The sequence below is a fragment of the Toxotes jaculatrix genome, chromosome 23 (assembly GCF_017976425.1).
Source record: "Toxotes jaculatrix isolate fToxJac2 chromosome 23, fToxJac2.pri, whole genome shotgun sequence".
NCBI classification, from domain to species: Eukaryota; Metazoa; Chordata; class Actinopteri; family Toxotidae; genus Toxotes; species Toxotes jaculatrix.
The window spans coordinates 10185771-10212920 of NC_054416.1; the positions used below are offsets into that span (position 1 = coordinate 10185771).

The 27150-nt window shown below is 41.0% G+C and overlaps 1 protein-coding gene across 1 annotated transcript in view; it reads right to left on the reverse strand.

Annotated features, from left to right (window-relative positions):
* Window positions 1-5157: 5157 nt before the first annotated feature.
* ppp2r5b (protein phosphatase 2, regulatory subunit B', beta) overlaps window positions 5158-27150 on the reverse strand; it is a 30408-nt gene continuing 8415 nt past the window's right edge. Inside the window, exons 2-13 of the mRNA XM_041031462.1 lie at window positions 19462-19658; window positions 16928-17029; window positions 15949-16041; window positions 15389-15519; window positions 14255-14314; window positions 11570-11678; window positions 8372-8425; window positions 7769-7819; window positions 7544-7663; window positions 7231-7358; window positions 6266-6367; window positions 5158-5386 (exon numbers count right to left, since the gene is read on the reverse strand). Of these exons, the coding sequence (XP_040887396.1) occupies window positions 5158-5386; window positions 6266-6367; window positions 7231-7358; window positions 7544-7663; window positions 7769-7819; window positions 8372-8425; window positions 11570-11678; window positions 14255-14314; window positions 15389-15519; window positions 15949-16041; window positions 16928-17029; window positions 19462-19658 (1376 nt within the window). The remainder of the gene's footprint in view (window positions 5387-6265; window positions 6368-7230; window positions 7359-7543; window positions 7664-7768; window positions 7820-8371; window positions 8426-11569; window positions 11679-14254; window positions 14315-15388; window positions 15520-15948; window positions 16042-16927; window positions 17030-19461; window positions 19659-27150) is intronic.

Below are 27150 nucleotides of genomic sequence, written 5' to 3' on the forward strand. Positions count from 1 at the left end.
AGAAATAATGGATACTCCCTGGAAAATACTGATGCTTGTCTATGTTTGCTTAACCTCAGCTTGTATCTCTCTGTGTGTGAGTGTGTGTGTGTGTGCAGTTCTTTATCCAACTAGTCTACTCCCAATGATGTCAGGAATGTCAGTGCTCAACCTGACACTTACTCTGACAAAGGATTGGTAGAATGAATACAAAAAACAATGCTTTTAAACTTTTACTGGGAGGTTTAAAACCTTGAGACCATTTAATTACATCAAATGTATATTGATTACCACTTTAGTTCTGTCAGTTTGAAATTTAAGGGAATAAACTCTTAAGTGTAATCGGCTCTTTAGCCACTGAGAACTGCAAAGTTGGGTGTTAATGCTTTGTGAGTTCTTCACTACAGGTGACAACTTTCAAATTACACAAAGTCATAAAAATATTGATTATTGATCAAGTATCAATGAGATGAGTTGGAATTATGCTCAGCCACAGACACATAAAGGGTGACACAAAAAAACGAGCACAGACTCCCAGAGTGTTTTCTCAAAGTGAAGTTTCATTTTTAGCACATAGTTTGTTTTTTTTTCTCCATTCTACACCCCCCTGTAATGTTACGTACAGTAGTAAGCCTCTCTACATTCAAACCCCCCCACCGCTGTGTTGGTCCCCAAAATATACATCTTCTTCTTCCTCTTCTTCTGCATCGTTTTTATCATCTTCTCTAAGGTTTTTCTTCAACACAACAAACACAGACCATTGGGCAGACAGTGCAAATCTAGAAATTCAGTGAAATTGCTACGTAATGCGGTTGTAGGTTTCGGTAACATTATATTTTCATTCTGTTACTGTTGCTCTGACTTATTGCCATTCTATCGTGTCTAACTCTATGTCTTTTCTTTCCTCTGTCATTCTCCTCCTCTGTTTCAATCTTTACCGGCTGCTTTCATCGAATCCATTCACTCCTCCCCTCTGAATTAAAGCATTTGTTTAAAATTGGCCAAAAAACGGCCACAGAGAGAAAATGTGACAGTGAATGAAAGCAGCGGTTGATTGCCGTCTGTGAGGCAATACCAGAGCTCTCTAAGAACACTCTCTCTTCTCTCGCTTCCTGTTCCTGTTCTAGAATGGACGACAGGATTCTAGAACTGAGGAATATTACTGATCGATATCATTGAGAATTCAGTGGGAGCTGGGGTTCCGTTTTCCCCGAGTCAGCTGACCGACTGACAATAACAATCAAGAGGGTTTGTGAATAAGCTAGCCAAAACAAAATCATAAAGTAAGCTGAGTTTTATGACAGCGAGGTCAAGTTCTGTCTCTTTGCGGTTGTGTTTTTGAGGTTTTTTTTTTTTTATTGCCAGAATCAAAACAATGTTTGAAATCCAACTAAATGTTGTTCTGCCCAGAGTGGCAGCCTCATGGTGTCTGCAGGTGCAGGTTTTGAGGTGTTAACTGGGATGAGGCTGCTACTACATGTGACCCATCAGTGCAAATTTGTGCGCTTCACGTCGACTCTTCTATGCCGAAAAGACAAAAACTATGAAAAAGATATACAGCATTGTGGTACTTAAAGAGGAGAGGCATATGTCAATGGTTCCCAGTCTGGAGGTCTGGACCCCACAGTGGATCTTAAGGGTCACAAAATAATTAAAAGCAAGAGGAAACAAAATATTTTTGTTTTACACAAAACTATTTTATTGTCCTGATTTTCCTCATATTTTTGCTCTTTTGTATTTTTGCTGATTTGTATTTTTTAAGTTCCCAACTGGAACGCACGCTTGCTGGAGTCAAATGGCTGGGAACCAGCAACATATGTGTAAAACTCAGGCCCCAATTTATAGCTGTTTCAAGAGCTTTCAACTGTATCTCACAGTCTTCATCAGCAGATGGAGTTGGCTCAGTTGTCATGGAGATAGCTCTGGTGCCATCATGTGACAACACATGTTGAACACCATTTAAGACATGACCATAACATGTAACTTCGGTTACGTGATGACCACTGAGCTATGTCCAGGACAACTAAGCAGCTCCGTCCCCTGACGAAGACCATGACGTGATTGTAAGCTGCAGAAAAAGCTTGTAAGTGAACCTTGAGTTGCATTTTTTTTATATATATATATATCAAACTACTGTTTTCCAAACTTAACAATGAACTTTAAAGCACCAATCTGTCACTATTTGGTTTGACTGTAATGTATAAGCTGTAACCTGCAAATGAAATAAAACGCAAAGCTTCAGTGTCAACGTTTGAAAGTAGCGACCTCTTTTGCACACACACGCAGTGGCAGATTAGGTGTGAACACAGCCAGAAAGCATCACAACAAGTCAACCAAACTTAGATCATAGCTCATGACTCTGTCTGAAGTGCTAAATCACTCATTAACAACTTCATAAAAGTTTAAACGCCAATCTGACGACTGCAAGTTAAATGGATTTCAAAACCTTGTTGACTCAGGCATGATTTGAAGTGAGCGTTTTGAAAAAACTGCTGGTCTGAAGAGTTTTTGAATGTTTGGTTACGAAGCAGCCGACAGGTATCTCTGCGTCTCAAGCATCAAAAAAAAACAATCAATCTATTTGTTTTACGATACATTCAGATTCAAACCCTGTCCTTCAGGAAGGAGAGAAGGAGAGAGAGAGAAAAAGAAGCAAAGAGAGAACAGTTTTCTCTCGTTCTCTATCACTCTATCTACACACATCTCCTGTTCACTGATTCACTCACTGGTTACACACCAACACACACACACACGCGCACACACACACACACACACGCACACACATGCACAACCTGACCATCATCTTCAAATAAGGTTACATTTCCTGATCAAATAGAAAATAAATAGCATCAGTATCAGTTTTCCACAAAATGAACAAGATCATACAAAAACCAAGAAAATAAACAACATAATTACAAAGCAAAATCAGTTTTCATCAAATAAATTTACACAGAAAGTACCTTTAAGACAATGTGAATATCAAGGACGCAACAGGAGTAAAAACAAGAGTGGGGGGTAAACATTTGAGTGCGACACCCACGTCTTGTTTAACCCCCTAAAAACACACAGATTATCCTGAAAGAATGAAAATATTGCTAAAATATTTTTTTCTGTTTTTTTTCCCCCTCTCTTTATCCCATCGCTCTATCATAATAATCAGACAAGAATAAACAGGTTTTTGTTGGTTCACAACGAAAAAGTTATCATCGTCACCGTCGCCATCTAGCAGCGTCAGGTCTGCTGAGCCTAAGGGAACAGACGCTCTGGGTTCAGAAATCCAACTGGATTATGGTGTTTCTCTTTTGGTTTGAGACACGTGTGGTGCACTTCATTCATCCACCAGTAACCTCTGTGTTGGGTGGGGCGTACTGATCTGCTCGGATTCATTTTTGGATGTAAGCTGAGGGGCTCTAACCTTCAACTTGATAAAATGTGATCAAGGCAAATTAGTAAATTTGTTAAATTTTTAACCAAAATATTCTAAAAAAAAAAAAAAGTATTATTGTTTGCTGCAACTTCAAAATTAAAGGTACTCTGTGGAGTTTTCACCAATAATGGCGTTATGGAGTGGTGTTTTTATGAGTGGATCGTCCTTTTGTTTGTATCGGATATGAGCATGCGGGAAGTGTGATTCACATCATGCCATTAGATTCACTCTTTTCTGCTGATTGACAGTTGGGGGCACTGTTAGCTAGTAAACATGGATGTACACAATGCAATGCAAGTGTTTTATGGGTAGAGAAATGCATTCAACGCATTTGTTAGGCATCAAGGATACGCACAATGTGATCTGGTGAGTAACAATGAATGTAAACATTAAATTTGTTTACAAGAAAATTCCACAGTGCACCTTTAAATAAAAAACTTACATAGCAATGACCTTTAAACGTGGAATGTTTTGGGATTTTTTTTATGCAGTACCCCTTTAAAGCCCACCCACCACACCACCAACGGCCAAAATTTCAAAATAAAAGAAAAACAGCCACCAGAGATCCAGTTCATTCCTCTACTCTTTAAGGTCTATTAAAGGGGAACTCCGCTGAAATTTCAGCACTCACATTATGGCCTCATACAGTTAACATGTGATGTGAATTCAGAATTCGAGCCGGCCTTCCCCTTTATGGTATCTGCTACACTAGTGTTTCTCCCATAATACACAACAGAAATATCCAGAGACATATGTATATATATAAAAACATCATCATCATCATCATTATCAGTAGTACTTAGAGTAGAGTAGAGTAGTAGTAGTAGAGTAACAAGTAAGAAGAAGAACATTATTGTACTTTATATCATTATCATCTTCATCAGGGGTAATTTAACCTTGAGGGACTTTAGGCTCGTCTTTTTGTGGAACCCAACAGAATGAGAGAGGAGTTAGTGCCAGAACCAGCTGTGTGAGTGAACGTGTGTGTATGCGAGTATGTGTGTGTTTGTACGAAACATTTTGGTGCATTAATCAGTTGTTGGTGTGTGAGATTTGTTTGACCTGGATACACTCTCTGTAGCTCTGTCTTCTCATATTTACAGTAAATATGTGCCTGCATTTGTGTGTGTGTGTGTGTGTGTGAGGGTTTGTGGGTCTGGTCTGTGCGGCAATAGTTTTGGGGACATTTGTGTGAAATTGCTTCGTTTGTTTATTAATGTGTTGTGCTATCCACGCATGAAATAAGCATCAGTGACCAAAAGATAAATACGAGGCCACAGTACAGACTCGGTTGGTTAAATGTTAAGACAAGTTAGACACATGTTAAACTTGGTTAGTGTTGCACCAAAAGAGAAATTTCATCTCTTATTCTGAGGCAGGTTTGAAGCAGGCCAGCTACCGATTTTAGGCACTGACCTGCAGTTTAATAAACCCGCCTTTACTCAAAATGACAGTCTGCACTTTTGGACAATATTCATCTTCTGATCTGCAACGTAATGTGTGTACAGCAAAAAGTGAACCAGTTTCACACAACTCTATCAGGAAAAAGGTACATTTTTTACCTTGGATCACTGAGTTTGTGCGCTTTTTTTTTTTTTTTAAATAAAAAGCTACCCCCTCGATGATACAAGATAGAAAAACAGAAAGATTTGTTTTGTACCTTTCTCTGTCTCCCAACACTTTCACCATCAACTTCATGTCTTCTCCCTGTCCCCTAACCCCTGTGTTATCGAATCACTGTAGAGCAGTACTTAGGTGGCGCTCTCCCCGGCTCCAGAGGAGGCCCCGCTGGGTTTGGGCTCGGGCTGGTCGGAGTGAGCCGTCTGTGGGGACGAAGGGGTCGGCGGGTCCCCTCTCTCGCCTCGCTCCTGGAGGTTGCGCTGGTTCCTGGCGGCCTCGGTGAGCATCTGCATCCGGCGCTCCTGGTGCTCCTCCAGGCTTCGCCAGAGGTCTGCACGCTCCCTCTCTCGCTTCAGCTCTCTGGAAGGGCAGGTTCGAGGGAAAGAAGAGAAGAAGAGAGGAATGAAGAGAAAAAGGATAGAAAGGTGGAGGGAAGTTGATGAACCAGCTAATGACACATCCAATGACTCGAAGGCAACACATTTATATTTCTCTCCCTTATCAAACAGTAGCTGTTTGTAAAGATTGTGGAAGTGAAAATGGAGGATAAAGAGAAGACAGGAGAAAAAGGTGAAGGTAGAATAATGGAAATGTTATGATTCTTTTTACAGTACCTTTAAACTCCTTTAAAGGAACAGTCCTACATTTTGGCACGTTTTCTTCATCATTATTATTTATTATCGACAAAGTTTGATAATGTGCCTTCACTTCACATTTGTTGTCACATGTTGACAATGACAGATATATGTGGGTATTTTTGGGTAGGTATGGGGTAAATCCTCAGAAATGCTCAGACGTGGGTGTACACCCTATACCTGAGCTTACACACCACCAGAGACAAGCTGTTTCTCCAGTCTTTATGCTAAGCTAGGCTAAACACATCCTGTCTCCAGCTCCGCACTTTTTCGCACACCAATAAAACTGACAGTTCACTCTTGGAAAGAAAGCACACACAACTTTTCTGAAAAAATGCTGAACTATTCCTTTATATTTTATTCCCCAGTCCACTATCTTGACTCTGAAACAGGGTAATAAATAAGTGGAATCATCATGTGGTCCGTGTTCAAAAGATGACCTAAGCGATACATACTTACAATGTGAAATATAATGTGACGGTTAATGGAACAAATACCGTCTAAAACATGACTTAAGAGCCTTCTATTACTTCCTCTTGTTGTTACTGTTGTATCCAGTGACACAAACACACACACGCACACACACAGAGTGAGTCACACTCACTTCTGTTTCTCCACTTTGTAGGAGGCAGTGAGCTCATCAAACAGCTTGCTGTTCATCTCCATGAAGGTCTTCAGCACGTTGTAGATCAGAGACACGATGGTCCTGGAGGGATGGAGATAGAACATAATTAATCTGGCTGATCTCCCGCCCCATGAGACTGTCGGTTAGGAGACAGAGAAGCTTGTGTTTTAGGGGGGGAAACTGACCCGCTGGCAACCTGCGTGTGTTGCCTAAATAATAACACTGGGATCATTCACGTGTCCCTGGTAGGGTATTAGGCTGTTAGCTGATAGGAGGCTTGAAGCAGCTGTGAAGCATAATGTACTCATAACATAAAAAATATGATCAGTTAATAAAATACAATACAGTGATGATGATCAAATACCTCAGAGGTATATAAAATAGATAAAGCTGGCTCCACTTTAACTAGATGCAACATTACAAGGGTGTGTCAACATGAGCCACAAGAATGAGTGACCTACAGGGGGAACATGGATGAGTTTGGTGTCTGGGAGCTAAAATGTTTATTTATTACCCTCCAAAATAGGTCCACATTCCAATGGGACCAATCTGTCCAGCTCCACTTATACTTCAGCTCTGACTTCGGGGTGTCAGATGACTTTTATTTAGGATGTTGCCTTTTTTCCCTCACAGAAATTAACCGACAAGCCAATCAAAATCAAAGTGCATTCTTTAAAAGGTCTCCACTGGTCCCGGTTTGAGTGCTCAGAGGCGTTTTAAGGCAGCTACTAGTGAGATGAGGCAGAGTACCAATGCTTTTATCCTGAAAACACATTTCTACCTCTAATTGGACAGAGGACCAACTGGGAGTGCTTTAAAATGCTGTCACTTTTCAACCAAACAGTGACGGAGCTCAAGGTTACACCCAAACAGACAAGAAGCTAAAAACAAAAGCTATGAGCTGTATTATTTTGTGTGTGTTTATGTTCATGTGAGCCACTGACTGGTTCCAGTGCTCCTTGGAGACTCTGTAGAGGGTGGCGAATACCAGCGGCAGGATGACTTGACAGTTCTCCTCTATCAGACTGAGGATGTATTCGTTGTTCCAGAAGTAAAGCGCCCGCTCCGCTACCTGAAACACACACACACACACAGACTCCTGTTTGTGTCCATAGCTTTTGAAGTTATCCAAGTAAATCTATAGTGTCCTGCAGAGATATGACATGTCTTCTATATTGATATAATAAATGTTGAGGCAATTAGGTTTATTTCAATTTTTTTTTTCACTATTGCAAAAGAAAGGGGTGTAGTGTTCACCTGGAAATGAGGGCTGGAGATACAGGCTGCAATCTGTTTGAAGAGAGGCTCCTGCACTCTAATAAACTGAGATGGCTCAATCACATCCAGAATTTCCTCAATCTCCCCCAGGAACATCACCTACACACAAATACACACCAACACACACATTTTTTTTAAAAATACACCAAAGACAGAAAAAATGTTAAGATGCTTTTTTTTTTTTTTTTTTATCAGCTATCTCACCTCTTTCTGCGTGCAGGTTTTTGGCCAGTACTTGAGCAGCCCTCTGATGATCTGCAGAGAAAATATGAAACACATGAATATAAATAAACTCTGCAGCCATTAGCTCAGCAGGGTAGCTGCCTGGCTGGCATCCATCTGTGCCATCTCCATTAACTCATATTCATACTCTGGCAAGTGCATTAAGAAATTGCTTGTTAACTTTGCAATGAGTCCCACTCTTGCTGTCCTGATACTGGTGAATGAAGAAGTATGTTATGATAAGTACTGTAACTCAGCCTCTGGCCACATTGGTGAACTGCACCAGTGAGTTGAAAGATGGTAAAATGCTCTGCAGAGCTGAGGGGAAGTGCAAAGTTGGGTGATAATTTGTCACTATGGGTGACATCCTTCTCATCAACATAATCGTTTGACCCACTGTTCATATAAAAATAATGTTTACTGCAGCTTTAAAACATCTACAGACCTATGACTGATCCTGCTGACTTTCTTTAGCCAAAAGGCCAAAACTACAAATACATTCAATATTCAACAAAACAGAATTATCCTTTAAATTTGATTAGCAAGTGTGTTGTTGTTAGTAAGGTAATAAAAAAATAGTCTTACATATTCAGTGACTGTAGCATCTTTCTCCATAAACTGCACCACACAGTAGGCCAGCTGTGAGGACAGAGGAGATGAGGTTAGAGCACACACACCAACGCAAAAACACACACATTCCCTAAAGCTGTCAGAAGGAGCCAAGGGGGATCTTAGTGCTGATCCCTCAGGATTACACACTGCTTTAAGATCGGAAAGACAAGTTTTCCAAAGGGAGATATGTGTGTGTCACAGGGGTGTCTGTGTGTGTGTGTGTGTGTAGTTCTACATCAGCTCTTGTCTCCTCCTATATGATCTGCAATCATTTCCCATTATTCAGCGAATCTGTGAGTACGTGTGTGAGTGCATGTGTGTGTTTTGTGGTTGCCCCCCTCCACCCAGGCCGGTTGCCGTGGCGAGTGGGCACCGTGGCGACGGAGACTGTGTGTGCGTGTGTTTACTTCGGAAGGAGTGATGTCACACACACAAAGTCCCTTAAGGGCAATGTGAGATAGAGTTTAGACCTCTTGTCTCTGCTTCTGTCTTTTCTCTTCTGTCCAATTTATACCTTTGCCTTCTTCACATTAACAATGTACTGGTCCATTTTACAACACGTAGATAACTACATTCAAATGCCAATAAAAAAGTCTGCTGGGTTGTCCAGTTTTATAGTTACAGACAGCAGAGGACGTAATGTCAGATTGTTGATGGTTGTTCTCCATCTTTTTGTAGGACAATCAGTTTTTATTTTCTTTCTGCTCTTTTTTTGTTTCTTTCGTTGTCTCATTATTGACCTGTAGCTCCGTTGTCTGCCTCTGTTTCTGTCTGGTTTTCACATCTTCCACAGCTTTCATCTCTTTTCCTGTCTATTCTCCTTCCCTTCTCACAATGTACCTTTTTTTTTTTTTTTTTTTATCTGCTCCACTCACTCCATCCCTAACATTTCCGGTCCTTCACTCACACCACAACATGGTTACAGAAGCACAGAGAAAGAGGGAGCGGAGGCTAAAAAAAGGGATCGGTGAAAGCAGGGATGTCAAGCTCAAATAAAAAGAAAAGTAGGAAAAAGACGAGGATTAAAATAAGGGTTCTGAGCGGTCAAACTATTTAAAGCATTAGTGAGGCATTAGAGAAATCGCCTGGGGTAAATATGATGTTGGATTCTGTTGTTAGGCCGGGCTTTGTGGGTGCAGGAGGCCGTTGTTAGGCTAAGGATTATGGACACTGTAGTCTTTTAAAGGCTGAGATTTTATCAGTATTGATTTGTCAAGGTGACAGGTCAAATTAGGGTCTATTTTTGGGGATGAAGTCATTCCAGAGAGTTCTAATATTGGACTCTTGCCTGTGAATTTGTTAGGACCTGTAAATTAAAAAGTAACCTTGCTGTGCTTTTGCACTTCTCTCTCTGTCAGGCACTGTACAAACATGGTTATTTATTTTATTATCTTTGAATCATGCTGACTTAATCACAGTTTCATTTAGTTTAAAGTCAAACTGAAACTTGAATTCCCTTCATTGGGCCACTGAAGCACATCATAGCTCTGTATCTATGAACACTGATTTTTCAACAGATGACTGTGCTGTAAGACATCTGTCCCTCAGCATTTAGAAGGACCCCTCATGCTGTATTTAACTTCTTATGGACCTCCAGTGATGTGGGCCGAGTCACATCACAGTTCTGTGTGAGCTCCCTTGTTTTTGTTGCAAAGTAGTCTGATGTTTATGTTTGGATCAGCCCAAACTGACAAAAAAACCCGATTAGAAGTCTATGTGATGTCCTTGGGGCTCCTCTGGGGCAAAGCTCTTGTTAAATTTGCTTCCAAAACTGCTAAACTGATCTTAGAAAAGATCAATTTCAGTTTAATTTTAGAAAATGTGAATGCAATGCATTTGTTTTTTGATATTTGGACCCTCTCTGTGGCTACACACTATAGCTCTAACAGCTGTTACTACAATTCAGTGACATGAATATAAATGAGAAAACCCTTCACACTCCACAGGAAGAATGATTCAAACGTATTTCACAGTCATGAGGAACCTTTAAGATTCTTAAAAGGTGCTGCTGTGACATTATATCTTGGTATTTAGACCCAGAAGTGGGTCACTCCTGCGCAGCCACACCTACTGAGTGCAAAACTGCTGTCCACTCGCACTGTTTCCCCCGTGACCCTGTCAAACTGACTGTGTGTTCGAGTGTGTGAATAATGTATGTGTGCGAACCGCAGGGAGAGAGACGGGGAGGAGAAATGTAGGGCACAGCGATGCTGAGACCCAGAATACACAAACACAACCACCCACACTACCACCCACACTACAACCCACAAACACACACACACACACACACACATGCACACACATCCCACAGACCAGTTTGTGGAGAACAAACTGTGCCCTCTGCATAATCAAATAATGTGTGGCACAAATAAAATGCACAGGCCCACACACACACGTAATAGCCTGTCTACTGTCTGTATCATCAAATATTATGATAACATAAACACACAGTTATACATGAACAGGCACAAAGCAAAGGCACACACAACACACACACACTCTCTGGGTGTAATTCAAAGGTGAGCGCATCTTTCTGCAGTGTTATCTGTGACTCAACTCTGCCTCCTAGCGGTAGATTTGACACACTGCAGAAACCACTAACTACCATTGCTTAGGCCTTTGTTTTGACTGGTATTGTATCATATATACCTGATTCCTGGGTTTTATACAAACACATGCAGGTTATATTGAAGACAAATGTTGACGCTGCTAACTATTTCATAAAACATGAGAGACAAACACTTTTAATAGGAGATTTGTGTGATGCTGATTGGAACCAAACCCCTTTGTCAGATTACTGGTAGAACCAAAACACAGGTTAGGATGTACAGTGAAGGAGCCGATCAGATTATATGGCAGGTGGTGAATGAGTCTCTAAAGCCTCCAGTAAAGGATGTTTCAACTGGGAGAAGAACTGTACACTAACCTTAAAGGATGTAAGCAACCTGGGTTTGATTTAATAGTGTCAGTGGCTCTTACACACAATCACACAATCAAGAAGCTTTTTAATAAAAAAAAAAAACCAACAACATATGAACAGACAAAAAAAAAACGTAAGTGACAGATATTACAGTGCACAGTGTTACATAAAACATGGATGGGTGTCAAAACAGTCTATTATGCAAACAAAAAAAATGAAAATACAGGCAGATCTGGGATCATCTCACTGACCTGTGCATGGAAGATGGAAAGGGACTTTGCTGTGTGTAGCGGGATGAGGACCCGAACCAGGAACTGCTTATGTTCGGCCTTCAGAGGCAGAGCGAAGCCATTAATGATGCTGGAGGAGAGAAGAGGAGACGAGAGGACAGATAAAGTTACAGTTACAGTTACTCTTTTGTTTTTTATCATGTTTGCTCACCAGCTTCTCTGTAATGAAGTAGGTATTTTAAGCCTACAGAGAGCAGCAAAGATGATTTATTTACATCACATATTAGTCCAAAAACAGCCAGTTCACATCTGCATGTCTGTGTGGTGGAGTCTATTCTTGTACTGAGTCCATTTCCAAGCGACTGGACAAATGCGTGGTCCGCTCTGCTCACTACTCCACTGACTGACATAGCCGTAGTTCAGCCTACAGACAGACAAGTACGAGCAGTGGGAACTAAACTTGGAAAGTATGACACTTATTTAGCAGCACTCTGAGCCGTTTGGCACTTTTCTGTGTGCGTCTCTGTGTCAGTCAGTCTTCCTGCCTGATAGCAGACTGTCTGTCTGCCTTCATTTTCTAAGAGCATCTTTGTCTGTTTAACAGAACATTCCCTCAATAACATCTCACTCCTGCTGTTCCTCTAATCTGCCTTTCTGCCTCCCTCTCACCCTTCCTCTGAATACCTCTGTCTTCTTCTTCTTCTCTCCCTCTTTCTGTACAATGCATCCTCCCTCGCCCATCTCTCTCTCTCCCTCTCTCCATGTGTGGGAGGAGCTATAAATACCTCTGTTACCACCAACATGAATACAAACCTCTCTCTCCTCTCCTGCTCTCCCTCCTCCCGCTTTCCTCCACTTCTGACTCACTGACTGTTCACTCACTCATCCTCCCTCCATCTCTCATCCCTCCATTCCTTTTCTCACCTTGAATTCATCCTCTCCTCTACCTTCCTCCCTCTGCTCTCCATTAACCTGCAATTCTCAAACCTCAAAAGTCATTGTCCGCTTTTGATCTCGCTTTCTGATCATGGTGATCAGGTGAAATGCAGGTTATATATAATTATATATAAAAGGTCACCACTACAGACATTTTACTGTATATATATATATATATATATATATATCTACTATAAACACTAAGGACAAAAGGATATTGAGAGATAAAGCGCTGCATTTCCATCTTTAAGTTTTCTGCCAGAAAAACTGTCTTTAGTGTCATGTGCTTTTCGATGCTCAGGATTCCTATGTCTGCATAGTCTCTGCTTAACAGAATATGATGACAGGGAGTGTTGTGACATGTTGTGTTAACATGATCATGAATGCTACTGGGGTTAAAGTGATATAATGTCATATCATCTTCAAAGTGCTGTCACAATTATTCACGTTTAGAAATGTTCGTAATTGTCTTGAATTAAAAAAAAAAAAAAACAAGTCTCAGAGCTGCAACATGATAAAGCGCAAAGACTTGAAGAGAATGAATACACAGTTATCTCCATTATTGAAAACCATTAATAATGTTATCAAGATTGTAGCTAACAATCAACTTAGTGCATGTCTACATAAAACGTGCGACTGCATATGAAGTTACAGAAACTGTTCTCACTGCTGACATTCACATATTTACAGATTTTTGTTTTTTCTTTAAGCGCTTGGATCCACTCGCCAACTTCTTGGTGAGACTGACAGCAGAAACTACAGTGTCCTTGAGATAAAAGCAAATATTCATTGCTTTCTTTTTCAAGAGAGAATGCAAATAAGTCCAAAGACACAGTAACTAACCTTTTCCTTTTATGTAGCTTAACATGGCCACGCTCCTCAGAGAAAGACAAACAATGAAGAGCAAATCGACTGACAGATTTGTCTTTGTGGTCGCTCTAAACAACAGGAGCCTTCTAACAATGCTAATAAAGATAGTTAGCCGGTACATGTACAGCTTAACCACATAAGGTGTGTGCAGGGTAGCTTTGGAGGTGCTGACAGGCATTCACAAAATGTTCAAGTATTCCTTTACCGTCTTGAACACGGACCAAGTGAGGAAAACAAACTAGATAATTTCGCCTTGTTTATATCCAGCTTCCGTTTTCTCTAACCCCCTCTTTCTTTTTATTAGTCATCTTTCCATTCTTGTTCTCATTGATTTGTGGATGAGCTCAGGCAGAGAGCAAGACATGTTTGTTTATCAGTTTGACTTCCTTCCTTGATCTCTCTTCATTTCTGTCCTCCTCATATTTCTCTCACCGGCCGCAGAGACAACAAACTACACAAACCTCTGAGTCATCTCTCATGTGTGTCTTTAACCCCCCCTCTCGTTTCTGCCTCTCCTTCTTGCCACCCCTCCACCTTAACTTGTTTCCCTCCCTTCCTCATCCTCCAGTTCTCACTCCACTGGGCTTTACACCCTTGTGTTCCCTTGATACGAATGAGAGAGCGATGATGATAAATGAAAAATGAGAATAAATCCATTGTAGTTATGCTTTGTCACCATTTTTCATAGTTGTTTAATTCACTGGGTTACTAGCTGTCTCGTGAATAGAAGCAGCTGGCCGCGAACAGATGCTGTATGTGTGTATAAGCCTATGAGTGTCTGTTATTCAGCTTTACTCTAAATACATTCATCAGACCACGATTTAATATAAAGTGTGCGTTCCTCCAGGGCAGCAAAGTATACTTCAAAACGTGTCTGTGAGCGTGCTGGTGAGGACCAACCTGCCGAGGATTTCCAGCAGCTCTGCAACTCCGTTGAAGTGCTCAGTTTCATATATGAACCTGAAGATCACAGACAGCACACACACACAAAGAGTGACTTGGAATGATATGTCAGTAGATCAAGAAACAGTTTTTAGCTTAACAGTAGTAAAAGCAACTAAAAGAAGGATGGCAAATGTAGAAATAGTAAAACATATTCTGTTATCTTTGCATAGAGTGACCCATTATTAAACTCCTGTGCAGCCTCCGTGAACCCAGAAATGGAAGAAAAAGAAGTACAACAAGAGCTAAGGAAATATGCTGGCCTTGCACCTGTCACAGGGCACAAACAATGATACTAAAAACCACTTAAATCAAACAGAAACAGAGCTGGTTGCAGCTTTGCAGCTCTGTCGTGCTTGAATTATGCTGCAAACACAACAGAAGACAAAAACGCAGCCACATTTGGAGAAGGAAAGAGATGAAACATTATTGTCCATCACAGTGTTTTTGTCTGAAGCTGTTGATCGTTCGATGAGACTCGTGTCACTACACAATGATTCAGCTCTCAGCATAGATGCAGGATGAAGATCAATGGCTGTGCAAATGTGCACAGTCATATTTGTGCATGTCTGTCTATGTCTGGCAGAATACAGCTTTTTCTTAGCCAAGTTCCATTAAGAAGTTCAAGTATCAGGAACTGAAACCCAGAAACTAAAATTAAGGAACTGCTGCTGGAACCAAAAGTTCCCTCAGCGTTTTCTACTTTCTGTGTTTCTATTGTGTCTAAAGCCGAGCAAAGATGAGATAAATTAGACTGATGTCACAGTGAAAAGCAACAGCTGTTTTGGAAATTTTCAAGTCTCAGTTCTATTAGCCCAATTAGCTCCTCACCAAGCTTTTAGCCTCAGTATCCAGTGTTATCCCTTAATAAGAGCTGGTTTAAAGTTGTGAATTTTGTGCTGTTTAGCCTTTATGCAGGCGACGCATAAACCTGAAAAACACATTACCAGGGTCACAGAGGCAGCTTTTCTCCCAGCTAAAAGCTTCATGTTTGTTGACTAATGTTTGATTTTGATTTTAAAACCGACGTTAAAGCACCATAGGAAGTGCTTTTACAGCCCGTGCACTGGATGGATAAACTGCAGCCCGTACCTGAGGAAGATGTTGTTGATTTGTTTGCGGATGTAGGCTCGGAGGCCCAGTAGTTTTCCATAGACACGATGCAAGATGGTCTTCAGGTACTCCCGCTCCCTGGGGTCCTCACTGTCAAACAGCTCCAGGAGCTACACACACACACACACAGATCAGATAATTATAGAAACAGATATGCCTGCACTTGTGACTGCATTCATTCTCTTATCTCCTCAGTATAACACCCAGCTCCTAACAAAAATAAATTTGAATATTTGAACATTTCATGGTAATAGATACACAGCAAAATATTACATAATAATACATTAAATGTTATTTTTCTCATCAATTTCTAAAATAAAGCAGGAAGCTAAAGATAAAAGTTGTACAACAAGAAGTGTGGCATCTTTAAGTCAGTGTTTTATGCTGCACCCGAACCTAGATGCCAAATGCAGGAGCACTTGAAGAGGACAACTAGGTGTGTTTCAAAGAGCTTCATTTATTTATATCTTCCCATTTATTTGGATTTTAGAGGCATTTTGACAAGGCATTTTTCAGGGAAGGAAAGGAGAGAGGATTACCTGCAAGACAAACTTCTGGTCCACGTAGCGTTTGGCCATTGAGGGCTGGAAGTCCGGGCTCTCCAGGAAACGCAGAAAGAACTCGTACACCAGCTACCAGAGGCAAAAAACATCATTTAGTGAGTCTGTGTTTGTCTTCTTACACACAACTCTCCTTAAAACCACTAACACTTTGATTTCTGTACAGATTAAACTAATATAAATAAAACCTGATGTACTTCCGATGAGAGCCACGCTTTCCCCTGTTTTCCAACCTTAATGCTAAGCTAAGCCAACAGACTGCACGCTGTGGATTCATATTGACCAGACAGATATGAGGGTGGTATCCTCTCATAAAACTCTCTACAAGAAACGAGATTCCAACTGAGCAAGAAAGGGAAAAAGATTTAGATAGGTGAGACACTGTGGACTTCACACTTATGTTTTGAGTCATCTCCTCCTGAGGGTGCAGAAGTGATTGTACACCACACCCAAACGTCATCTGGGAAACATCACACAAGCCTATTTAGGAGTTCTTCTTTGCTCAAGCTCCATTTTGGGATTCAGGCTAATAAAACACTTACACTTTCCTAAAATCTTGCTTTAAAATGCTGCTTTAACTGATCCACAGGACCTCAGGCTCAGGCAGAGCGTGTTTATGAGCAGATAAATGCTGAATGCTGCATTAAAACCAACACCTGGTGGGGGCTGTGTGCATTACGGCACTGTCCGCCCTCCCAAATATAGTATATAAAGTATAGTAGGGCCCATTTTTCATGGCACTTACTGACACTGCATTGTGTTTTACTTAAATAACAAAGCAAATGCATCACAACAGCCTTTTGGAGAAAAATACCAAAGTCAACACATTTTGCTGAACGTATCCTTTCCAACAGCAACTGTCCTTTCCTCCCTTTACCCTCTGCCAGGGAAATGTATGGAACTATGTAAACATGGTCATAATTTTATCACAACATGAATTTGTGTGGATATGATGTACCTGCAGATGTGGCCAGGAGGCTTCCAGTGTCGGCTCATCTTCCTCAGGGTCAAACTCTGGATTCTCGCTGGGCGGGAGAGTCCGGAAGATATTTACTGAGATCTGGGGGGAAAAAAAACACAAAAAGGGAGCAAGAAGGAAGGAATGTGATGGGAACAAGAGGAAGAAAAGAGGGAGTGGAAAAGATGAAAATGTGTTGGAGCGGGGGTTTAGGAGGGAAACGGACAAAGGAAGAGGACAAGGGAAAGGTGAAGTGAAAAGAGAAAAGGGTGGAGAGGTGGAAAGAGAGATTAGCCAGAACCAAATGTCATTCAGTTAAAAAAAAAAAAAATGCCTTCACAACTGCTTTTTGGTTTCTGGTCGGTCTTAGACAACTTCAGTTGCTGTCTGCTCACAGTCTGACTGCTCGCTACATCATGATTTATTCAAGTAATGCATTTCCACTGGCCATTTAGTGCATCAACTGTATGGTGAGGAACAAACAATAAATCCCAATCCCCCTTTATTCAGCGGCATTTTCTTTTCCATTCCTTCTTCATCTCCACACCTCTGTCTGTATGAGTTTAACTTCTCACTGCAGGAGGATATCCTAATTTGACCATGTAAAACTCACTTAACTTCAAAAATGTCCAAACATTTCTGCAGCTCTTTCCTTTTCTGACACAGTTCTTCAACAGTATGGTTCTCTGAATCCTTTATACCAATAAAGTTTAATACACAGAGTAGATACTCTCTTACCTCGCCCATCCAATCATCTTTCCATCCCCTTTCTTTCAAAACCTGCTTTCTCAGCTCATTTTCCCTCCCTCTCACCCTTTAGCCTTTCTTTCATTATTTTATGCACAATATCCTTTTGTATCTAATGTTCATAAAGTGTTATGTTCAAATAAAACTTGATGTTGTGAATTAGACTCTATAACAGGGCTCGGCAACCTTAAATGCTCAAAGAGCTATTTGGACCGTCTCCCACAGAATTTTATTTCTGCATGTAACAAAAACATTTTGAACTTAAAAAATAGACGCTTGGTTAATTCTTACTTTCAAATAAAATACTCACTGTCTATTTGAACCCTCCTCGTACTGAATGAAATAAAAACTTAAATGATCCACCTGCAGCGAACCAAAAACGCCGTCTGCTCCTGTGTTCCGCCATCACGTTACACGTGCGCTGGAGCATGCAGTCACCTGTCAACCTGTTGCCACTGGGTGTCGCACAGCGGCGTTTGCGACGCATATTTGGAGCGACAAAAAAATTAAAAACGTTTTATTTTAATGTTACAAGATCACCGTAATCCTCAAATTTAGAATTACATTTAAATAAAATCCTCATTCTTTATTTTCCCAAAGTCACAGGGAGCCACAGCAGAGGGATGAAAGAGCCACATGCCTGCAGCAGACCCCTGCTCTATAACATAGTGCACAGATAGAAAGTAGAGCCAAGCTGAAGTCAAACTCAGATAAAGCCTTGCAGAGATGTTTAGCTTGGCTTTGGACTTAGGTAAGAAAAATGACTGATATGTTTGCCTAGTGGGAACTATCACTTTTTGGTGTTGTTCCACATTAGAAGCCAATTTACATGATATCTATAATAGACTGGACAAATAAAATTCGATAGAACAGTGTTAGGGAAACACAAATCTTGAATCAATCAAATCTTGTCCTCTGGGCATCATAGCTCTGGACCTATTCTTACACCCCCTTTTTTTTACATTCATTCTGTGGTGCAGCACTTTGGCTCTAACCTGTGCAGCACTATCCCCTAGTTCTATTATTGGCCTCCTAATAATTTCAGCTTTTTTAAGCTTGTGGCCACACATTAAACCTTCCACCCCATCCTCTGTCCTATCAGCATTTTCACATCCTCTGGGTAACGTCACTCCATAACAAAATCTATATCCTCTACTCGCTTTCCCTTCTTTTCTCAATCCCTTCTTCCTCTCCTCCTCTTTATATCCTCCGGGATCTCTGGTGCTCTGTGTCCACACTCTCTAACACGCACACCACTCTATCTTTCCTTTCCATCCCTCTCTTTCTTGCCATCTGTGCAGCCCATTGCTTCTTAGCACCCTTTGCAAACATCCTATCTCTCCTTTCCTACCTTTATCTATCCACCCCTGTCTTCCTTTCTCTTCTCCTCTCCTCTCTCAGCACCTTTGTTTATAGCCTCTGGTGACTCCAGCAGAGCTCCACAGCTGGATATCATACTGTGTACCTTTTCTCTTTTATTCCTCCATCCCTCCTCCTCCTCTCCTCATGTCTTTTCTTGCTGTGGGTAGAGCCTCCAGGTGTTGCATTTGATGAGGATTGATTCACCTGTGGAAATGTATTTCTGGCATTCTATATTTTTCTTCTCCCTCCATCCATTTAGCTATTGATCTATATGCTCATCCATTGTGACGATTGTTTGCCCCGGTCTGTGCTCTGATGCCATTTTTTTGGGGGGGATACTTCACGTTTACACATTTGTCATTCATCCATTGTTTCAACCTTTAACCCCTAACTATGCCCTAACCTCCCTTCACCGCCCCTCCTACCATCTTTATAGCCTCTGGGTAGAGAGGTTCGATGAGGACTCCTCTGCTGGTGGCCACACTCTCGACCAGCTCGTTGAGAGCCGCACGTTTGATCTCCTTCCCCTTCAGGTCGGCCACGCAGTCCAGGAAATCAAACAGCACGCAGCACTGCTGCAGCTTCTTACAGAACAGGTCGTGTAACTCTGCCACCGGGGCGTCTGCATGATTGAGAAGCAGGAAGAAAGAAAGAGAGAGAGAAAGAGAGAGAGAAAGAGAAAGAGTTAGACAAGAATGTTAAAGGACAGAAAAAGGAGATGCAGCTCAGGCAGATCCGACGGCGTTCCTGAAAGGTGCTTTGTGTTTAGTAGTGAATTGTTTGACAAAGTGGGAGAGTGAGAAAGCAAGCTGGAGTATACAGAGATGTATTCTACAAGCTAGATCTTCTCTCAAAGGTAATGAGGGAAAGAGAACAGACTATTAATCTACAAACACATTCGTACACACCCACATACACAGTGGCTAGAATCCATACACACACCCATCCACACACACACACACCTTCCTCCAGAGGGCTATGTTGTATCTCAGTCCTATTACCTGTCAGATTCGTTCCCCAGACCTGTTCGTCACAATGAAACAACCTGCTGCCGGCCGTCAGACTAAAACCTCGTACCTCTGAAAACTCCACTTTTCACAGATGTAGAGAAAGTGGTTGATGCCCATGGATTACTGAACAAGTACAATGAGTTTTAAATTGATTCCACGGGCCTGAGGCGGTGTGAAGCCGAGCAGCGCAACGTGTAAAGCATCACGCAAAAAAGTTTAAAAATGACGCAAACACCATAATAGACAATTACAGGTTTTGACAGCTGCTAAATGGGAATGCTCAGGTCTTTTTCTCTGTAACCAGATGACTGATGACTCAAGGGCTAAATATAGCAGTGAAACATCCAGATTTTAGATTCCTGTATAAGTCAGATGTATGTGAGGCTGGTAAGAGATCTATATTTAGATAAATTATATAAAAATGCTTAGAAAATAGCCTGGCTGCCGCATTGGCCTTCATGCTAGTGTGTCCTGCACTGAAAGGTGCCCAGCACTCGAAATATTCGATATATTCAGAGAGAGCCAGTATATACAGAGAGAAAACAACATTCAAACCTCCCAGTTCTAGTGGAAAAACCATATATGTAAACCAATAAATAGTGGTACTGAAATCTAAATCCAAGCTCTACCTTACAAATCTACAGTAGGTAAAGATGTGAACAAGACTCATCATCTGTAACTAATTGCTTTATTTATAGTTAATAAATTGTCACATAATGTTTTACGGTTAGTTGTAAAAGTTATAAGCCACTAGTTACAACTTGTAAACCCTTTAAAAGACTGTCTTATTATTTCTTTACAGAACTGGAAATGTCCATAATAAATAGTTTCAAGTGGAAAACAGCTTTGCAGCTTTAGTTCGGCTCCTGTACACAAAATAACTATTAAGGTTTGGACAGACGTTATTCCGTTTCTGCTGGTGTATGCTCAGTAGCATAACCTAGGGGTACGTTGAAACTCAATGCTCTTATAGTCCTGTAGAAATAATCTCCCTCTGTCAGAGCAAGAAAATACAGCTTTACCGAGAGGATACAATGGCTGGGAAGCAGTCTAGACTAACTGTGCAGTTGGAAGGAGGATGATCCACGGCTCTCTCTCACACACATACACATACACAAACATAGCAGGAGCGGATTAGATTTAACCCTTCTTAACCCCCAGGTGGGAATCACAGTAAGGGTAAGGGGGGGGGCTGACTGGAACTCTTCCAGCCCCCAGACCCCCTCACCTCCAGTGGGCACGCCGGGACCATCTGCTCACTTTGGCACAGAGCTGCACAACAAAAGACGAGGACTGCCCCTTGCTTGATGTGTCGAGGCCGAAGACACACACTGAAAGTGACCGTTTTATTTTATCAGTTATGACTGACTATACTTTCCATATTTTAGTGGTGATCTGACAAAGCAGAAGTTTGATAAAGTCCTAGATTGGTGATATAGAAATACTTAGAAGAATAATTTAAACTCAAATAGAAGATTATATTCCTAATTTCCTGACTTCTTGTTTTTCATCCAGGAAACGTTCAAGACGTGACCTGCATAAACCTTCTCTGTGACCTTCCTTTGTGGTCATTTTACATCCAGTGTTGACATCTGTGAGCCCGTCCACGGAGCAGTACTGAGTGGTCAGTTTGTTCTTGAACCGCAGCCATTTCTCGGTGACTGGACAATTGTGTGATAGAAGAAGTTCACACGATTTTCTGACTATTTGTGACGAAAAACAAGTGTGAAAAGTTTAAGAGCGTGAACGGTTCCTTCTGACTTTGCCGGGAGAATAAATACCAGTCTAAATCTGAACGGTGACCACAAACCCCCCTCTGTAATCGTGTCTTCTGGTTGGTTGAGATAGCTGAGGCTTCAGTCGTTTCATCCTCCTGACCCTTCATCATCCTTCTACCTCTTTCCCTCTTTCTATCATTTTTTACATTCTTTCTCCACCCCTCTATTTTCCTTTACCCTTCCTTGCTTTGCTCCTTCCTAATCTCCCCCTTTGTATCCATCCTATCTCTTCGTCCTCTCCTGATTTCTCAAAGCCCCCCCCTTTTTCTCCATCGTCCCCCTCCCTCCCCTCCCTCCTTCCCTCCTGTTCTCCCTCTGTAGACAGACTGTGAAGGTGAAATCTAATCCATTTTTAATGGAGAGTAATTGTATGAAGATGTGCCGTGCTGGGACTGAGAAAAAAGAACAGAGTGAGGTGAAAAGACAAAGGCAACGATGAACTGTGCATGAGTGTTGTGGGGAAAGAGAGTGAGGCGGTGGGTGAGAAAAAAGAGAGGGAAGATGAAGGGGATGAAGGGACTTGGTGGGTCATGTGAGAGCAAGTGTGGGAGAGCGAAGGAAAAGAAGATGAGGCAGTAGAGAAACCAAACTGAGGTAATACTGAGTGAAGTGAATTTCAGGTTTCCTTTTGACGGTGCTATTATTAGGTCAACGTAGGTCACTCCACACTCGTCCATTCAAAGCAGCCTTTAATGTCGTGTCAGTGCAGTGATTAGAATATTAACTAAGTCTTAATCACAGCAAGCGAGTCATTTATGACTGAGCTATTTTCCTGTTTCTGACAATCCGAAGTGGGATTTTGAATAACTGCCGAGCTGTGAATATAAAACTTCAAATGAGACGTTGAACGCATGTAGTTAAATCTCACGTCTTTATTTATTTCACTTTTATTAACTCAGAAAGTCCCTGGAGATTTGAGCTCTCATTGTCAACATGGCACACCATTACCAAAGCTACACTACCACAATTATAAAAGCATGTCAAAACAGCTCGGTACAGCAGGCAAACGAAACACAATGCAGCTTAACAAAAGCAATTCAACTCATGATTTCCTTAATTAGAAACTAGTGATTGGTGCTAGTACAAAGTGGCTGGAGCTTTGTATCGCCGTCCTTATTGCTATTGTTCTTCAAGCAACCGTGCAAATAAACAAACTTCTAAATGCTCACCTACAAAGAACAATTACTTTTGTCTTTAAATCCCTTTAGTTATTATCTTAAAAACGTGCAGCTTAATTTGTCTTCTTTTTTAAAGCTGCACAAATCAGTTTTATGGTATTCAATATTTTTATTAGCACTGAATCTAATTTCACTTCATAATTAGTGTGTATAAGATATAGAAGAAAAAAATAAGTTAGGAAATAGTAATGTCATCCTTCAAGCAATTTATTATGTAGATGATATTGTGTAATGATTCTTGTGAGCTTTATTAAAAAGTTGATAAGCTTATTTGTAAAGGGCTGATTAAAAAGTCAGAAAACAGTTCTTCACTTTGAAGTCTAAAGGGAGACAGGTCGTAAATTCAGTTTAGAAAACTACTTACTGAATCACTTTTACTTTTACAGAAACAGAAGTGGGTCTGAGGAGTGCTGTATGATATTAGCCAGATTTCAGGTGGGGTCTGGTGAGAAATTATTTTCCCTCGAATGAACAGTATCAGATTAGCTACTTTTCTTTCAAAACTTTAAATAATTGAAATTTGAAAACAAAAAAATATTGAATTTCTACCATTTATAATTTTTTTTTGTCAGTTTTTAACTTCAGTACTCTGTGGCTCTCAGCCCAAAGCCCAGTGGCTCATACTAATGTTATAAACCTTTTAAAATGTGTCCCAATGTATATTTTCATGTTTTAGAAGAGGATCAGTAATTTACTGCAACAGCTGGACACTGTCATTTTTCACAAAAGCTAACCCTGTGTGTTTATGACTATGCTCACCGTAATGAATGGAGCCTGATGGCACAGAGGAATAAAGAACACCAGGCTTGGGATACGTAGACAGTACATGTCAGCAGGGTGGATTCATTTTTAGTTCTGATCTTTTAATGGGACTTGTTGACCATTAGAAAAATATAGAACAGCTCCAGCCTCATCCTTTAAACGGACAGAAGAGGAAGAGCGAGAGGCTGACAGAAAAAAAAAAGAACCTGAACCACAGAGAGGGAAAAGACAGCATGTGACGTAGAAAAGATGGTGAGAGCGAGAGGAGAAGGGAGGAGAGGAGAGAGGAGAGGTGGTGGATGGATTTGGTAAAAGGAGCAGCAACATATACGACTGAGCTGTGCCAACCACCCTGCATCAAAACACAAACGCGCACATACACAGCTGCACGGCTCTAAATATAGTCCTGCTGGAGAGAGACACAGAGGAGGAGAGGAGAGGAGAGGAGGAAGAATCTGGGGAGGAAACAGGAGGGAGGAGAGGGGAGCGGTATAGGGTTAAAAGATGACATCATGCCCTTCCTCCTCCTTCTCCCCCTGCTTCTCTCACATCTCTCCATCACCAGGAACCTCCCTTCTTTTTCTACATTGCTCCCTCCATCTTTCCCTTCCTCTCCTCCACCCATCCACCTCTCCAAGGCTGTTTTTTTTTTCTTTTCTTTTTTTTTAATGAACAAGCACAGATCTAGTTTTTAAATAACAGTTATTCTGTTTGGGGCTGAGTGTGTGACAGAGGGAGACAGAAAGAGAGGAGGACAGCTTCTGTTTTAGCTGCCATCCAAGCCGCCTCTGCACCTCTGTCATTAAGCACACACTGATGCTCAATGCACAGATACAGTGACGCAGAGAGGAAGATGGGGAGGGAGGGGGAAAGGGGAGAAAGAGACAGAAAGCGATAGAGGCAGAAGAAGAGAAAGACAGTTATAAATAGTAGAAGGAGCTACAGCAGCTATCAGAAGTGAGACACCATGCAGAGTAGAAGTCGGGGCAGTATAAATATCACCTTAAGGGGTTTAGGTGACGCACTGTAAGTCCATCTCTAAATAATCTAATCCTCCACATAACACACAATCTATGCACGACATGACAAACAGTCTAGGAAACATGCACAACAGCATGATTGGAAAGAAGAATGAGGAGGGATGTTATCACGTGTGATTGACTGCATCGTCCTCCTGTCGCCCGTCTTCAGATTTTCAAGAAGACTGAAGAGTAAACAGAGAGAACAGGACGAATCATCCCGCTGCTTTAAATTAGAGCAGGAAATTCTTGGAAGCAGTCACTTGGTGATGGTACCGAGAATAGGTAATGAGACTGCCCGGGAATTAGCATAAAACATGTAAATAGAGTTGTATGTTACTGATAATCAAGCCTCTCCCGCTGACAGAAATGGAAAGAAAACAAGCACGTTTTCGGACAGGTTTGTGTTCTCTGCTGAGGATGTTATGTTTTATTCCTCACAGTCGGCCTGTCTGTCTGTCAGCAGGAGATCTCGCCAAATTACAAACAGATTTTTATGACATTTGGTGCACAGATCGGTCTTGGGCCAAGGAAGAATTGATTATATTCTGATACTTATCTGGATATGGAATTGTCTCTGTACTTACAAACATAAGAGAAACAGAGGCTGGATTCCAAACGCTACAGGGTCAGAATCAACTTCACTTACAATGACCGTGATCTCTTTGGGCTCAGTGTCGATGGAAGCTTTTAAGAGCATCTCAACATCTTTCTTTCTAAAAACAAAAAAGAGGATATAATGATAATGAGACAGGCCAAAACATTAATAGTGATTATTGAAAAATCCAGAATTATATCCACTGATGATGTTTTTATGATTATTTTGTGTATAACATCTGCAGGTGACGACCACGGTGTGATTAATGTTGGGGAAGGATTTTGCTTGTGGGAAATAAACAGTGCTTAACATGTGGTTAAAGCTGCACATGTCAATATTTCTATTTTAACAATGCATCAGATGACTATGTGTAATGTGAAAGTTAAACTTTCTATCCTTTCTCAAAGCTTTCAACCGCATCTCATGATCTTCATCAACAAATTGAATTAGGCTCAGTCGTCTTCACGTGTATGGAACGTACGTCATGTGATAACAGGAGGTCACACAGTTTATAAGGAAAGAGACCTAATTTCACTCTGCTGATGAAAACTGTGGGATTTGGCTGAAAGCTTTTTTTTTTTAAAGATAATTTTGTAGAAAGATTATTTTGTGGAAGATAAAGGATACTACAGGATGCCTGCAGGGTCAAAATCATTTACACCTAGAATTACAGGAATTATGTCCTTAGATTCCGTGTTGACAAAAGTCGGTGCAGACTTCTCGTTTTTAAGAACTCGGCATTTATCTTTTTCTTCTGTTTCTGATGCTCCTTATTAAGGAGCTTCACAAAGCGAGAGTCTTATACCAAATTAAGACGTCTACCATGTGAAAAACATAAACGATTGAAGTGAAACTCATTAATGAATAACAATGAAAGTGACAGCTACTTTATCTGAAGACTGCTGGTTAAAAACAGCGCTGCACTGAGATGGCAGTGGATTTCAAAACATGGCAGAAAGTCTTTACACGCGTATTCAGTGCATAGACAGAAAAGTCCACTTCTCTCTGTGACAAAGGCTTGTAAGACAAGGCGAACTCACGGCAAAAGATTAAGTGGCGCGCTAAGCCCATCTTTAAATAATCCACTGTTACTAATTATACACATTTCCAACACACAGCATAATGAACAGAGACCTGCTGGGTGTTACAGGCCATCATTTCTATTGTCTCAAACTTTTTGTCACTTGCTCTACATACAATCAGCTGAATCACTATCAGTAAATAGATTTCCATTAGTATCAACAGAATCAAATGTTTCCTCTCTTGCCTAAAACTCCAGTTTCTCCTTGACCGTAGAATGACTTTCAGGAATTAAAGATATTGAAATTCTCCCCCCCGAAGGCAATATTTGCTGTGTGAAATGTAAACACAAATCGGAGACAGTTAGTAAACAAATACGGGAGACGGTTATCCCAGCTGGAGACATCCTCAACATTTGATTAGCAGCTTTGTACCCCTCACATGCTGAATAATAATCTGTTGGTTTGCTCTACAGCAGCGTATACGTCAGGCACGGACGAGGAAACAAGGAAATGCAATGAATGAAAAAAGAAAAAAAAATCTCACATCTTCCTGTCCTTGATTGAAGCAGAGCATTTTTTATTTTAACTGGTTGTGATTCGTCACGACCTGAACCTGGAAGAACGCTCTGTCCAGCAAAATTCACTTCTGCTCCTATTTTCTGTTTTCAATATTTCATCCCATCTAAAACAAATCTTCCCTCACAATTTCCCTCAAGACCGATTCGCAGCACGTCGCCTCTGCATGTC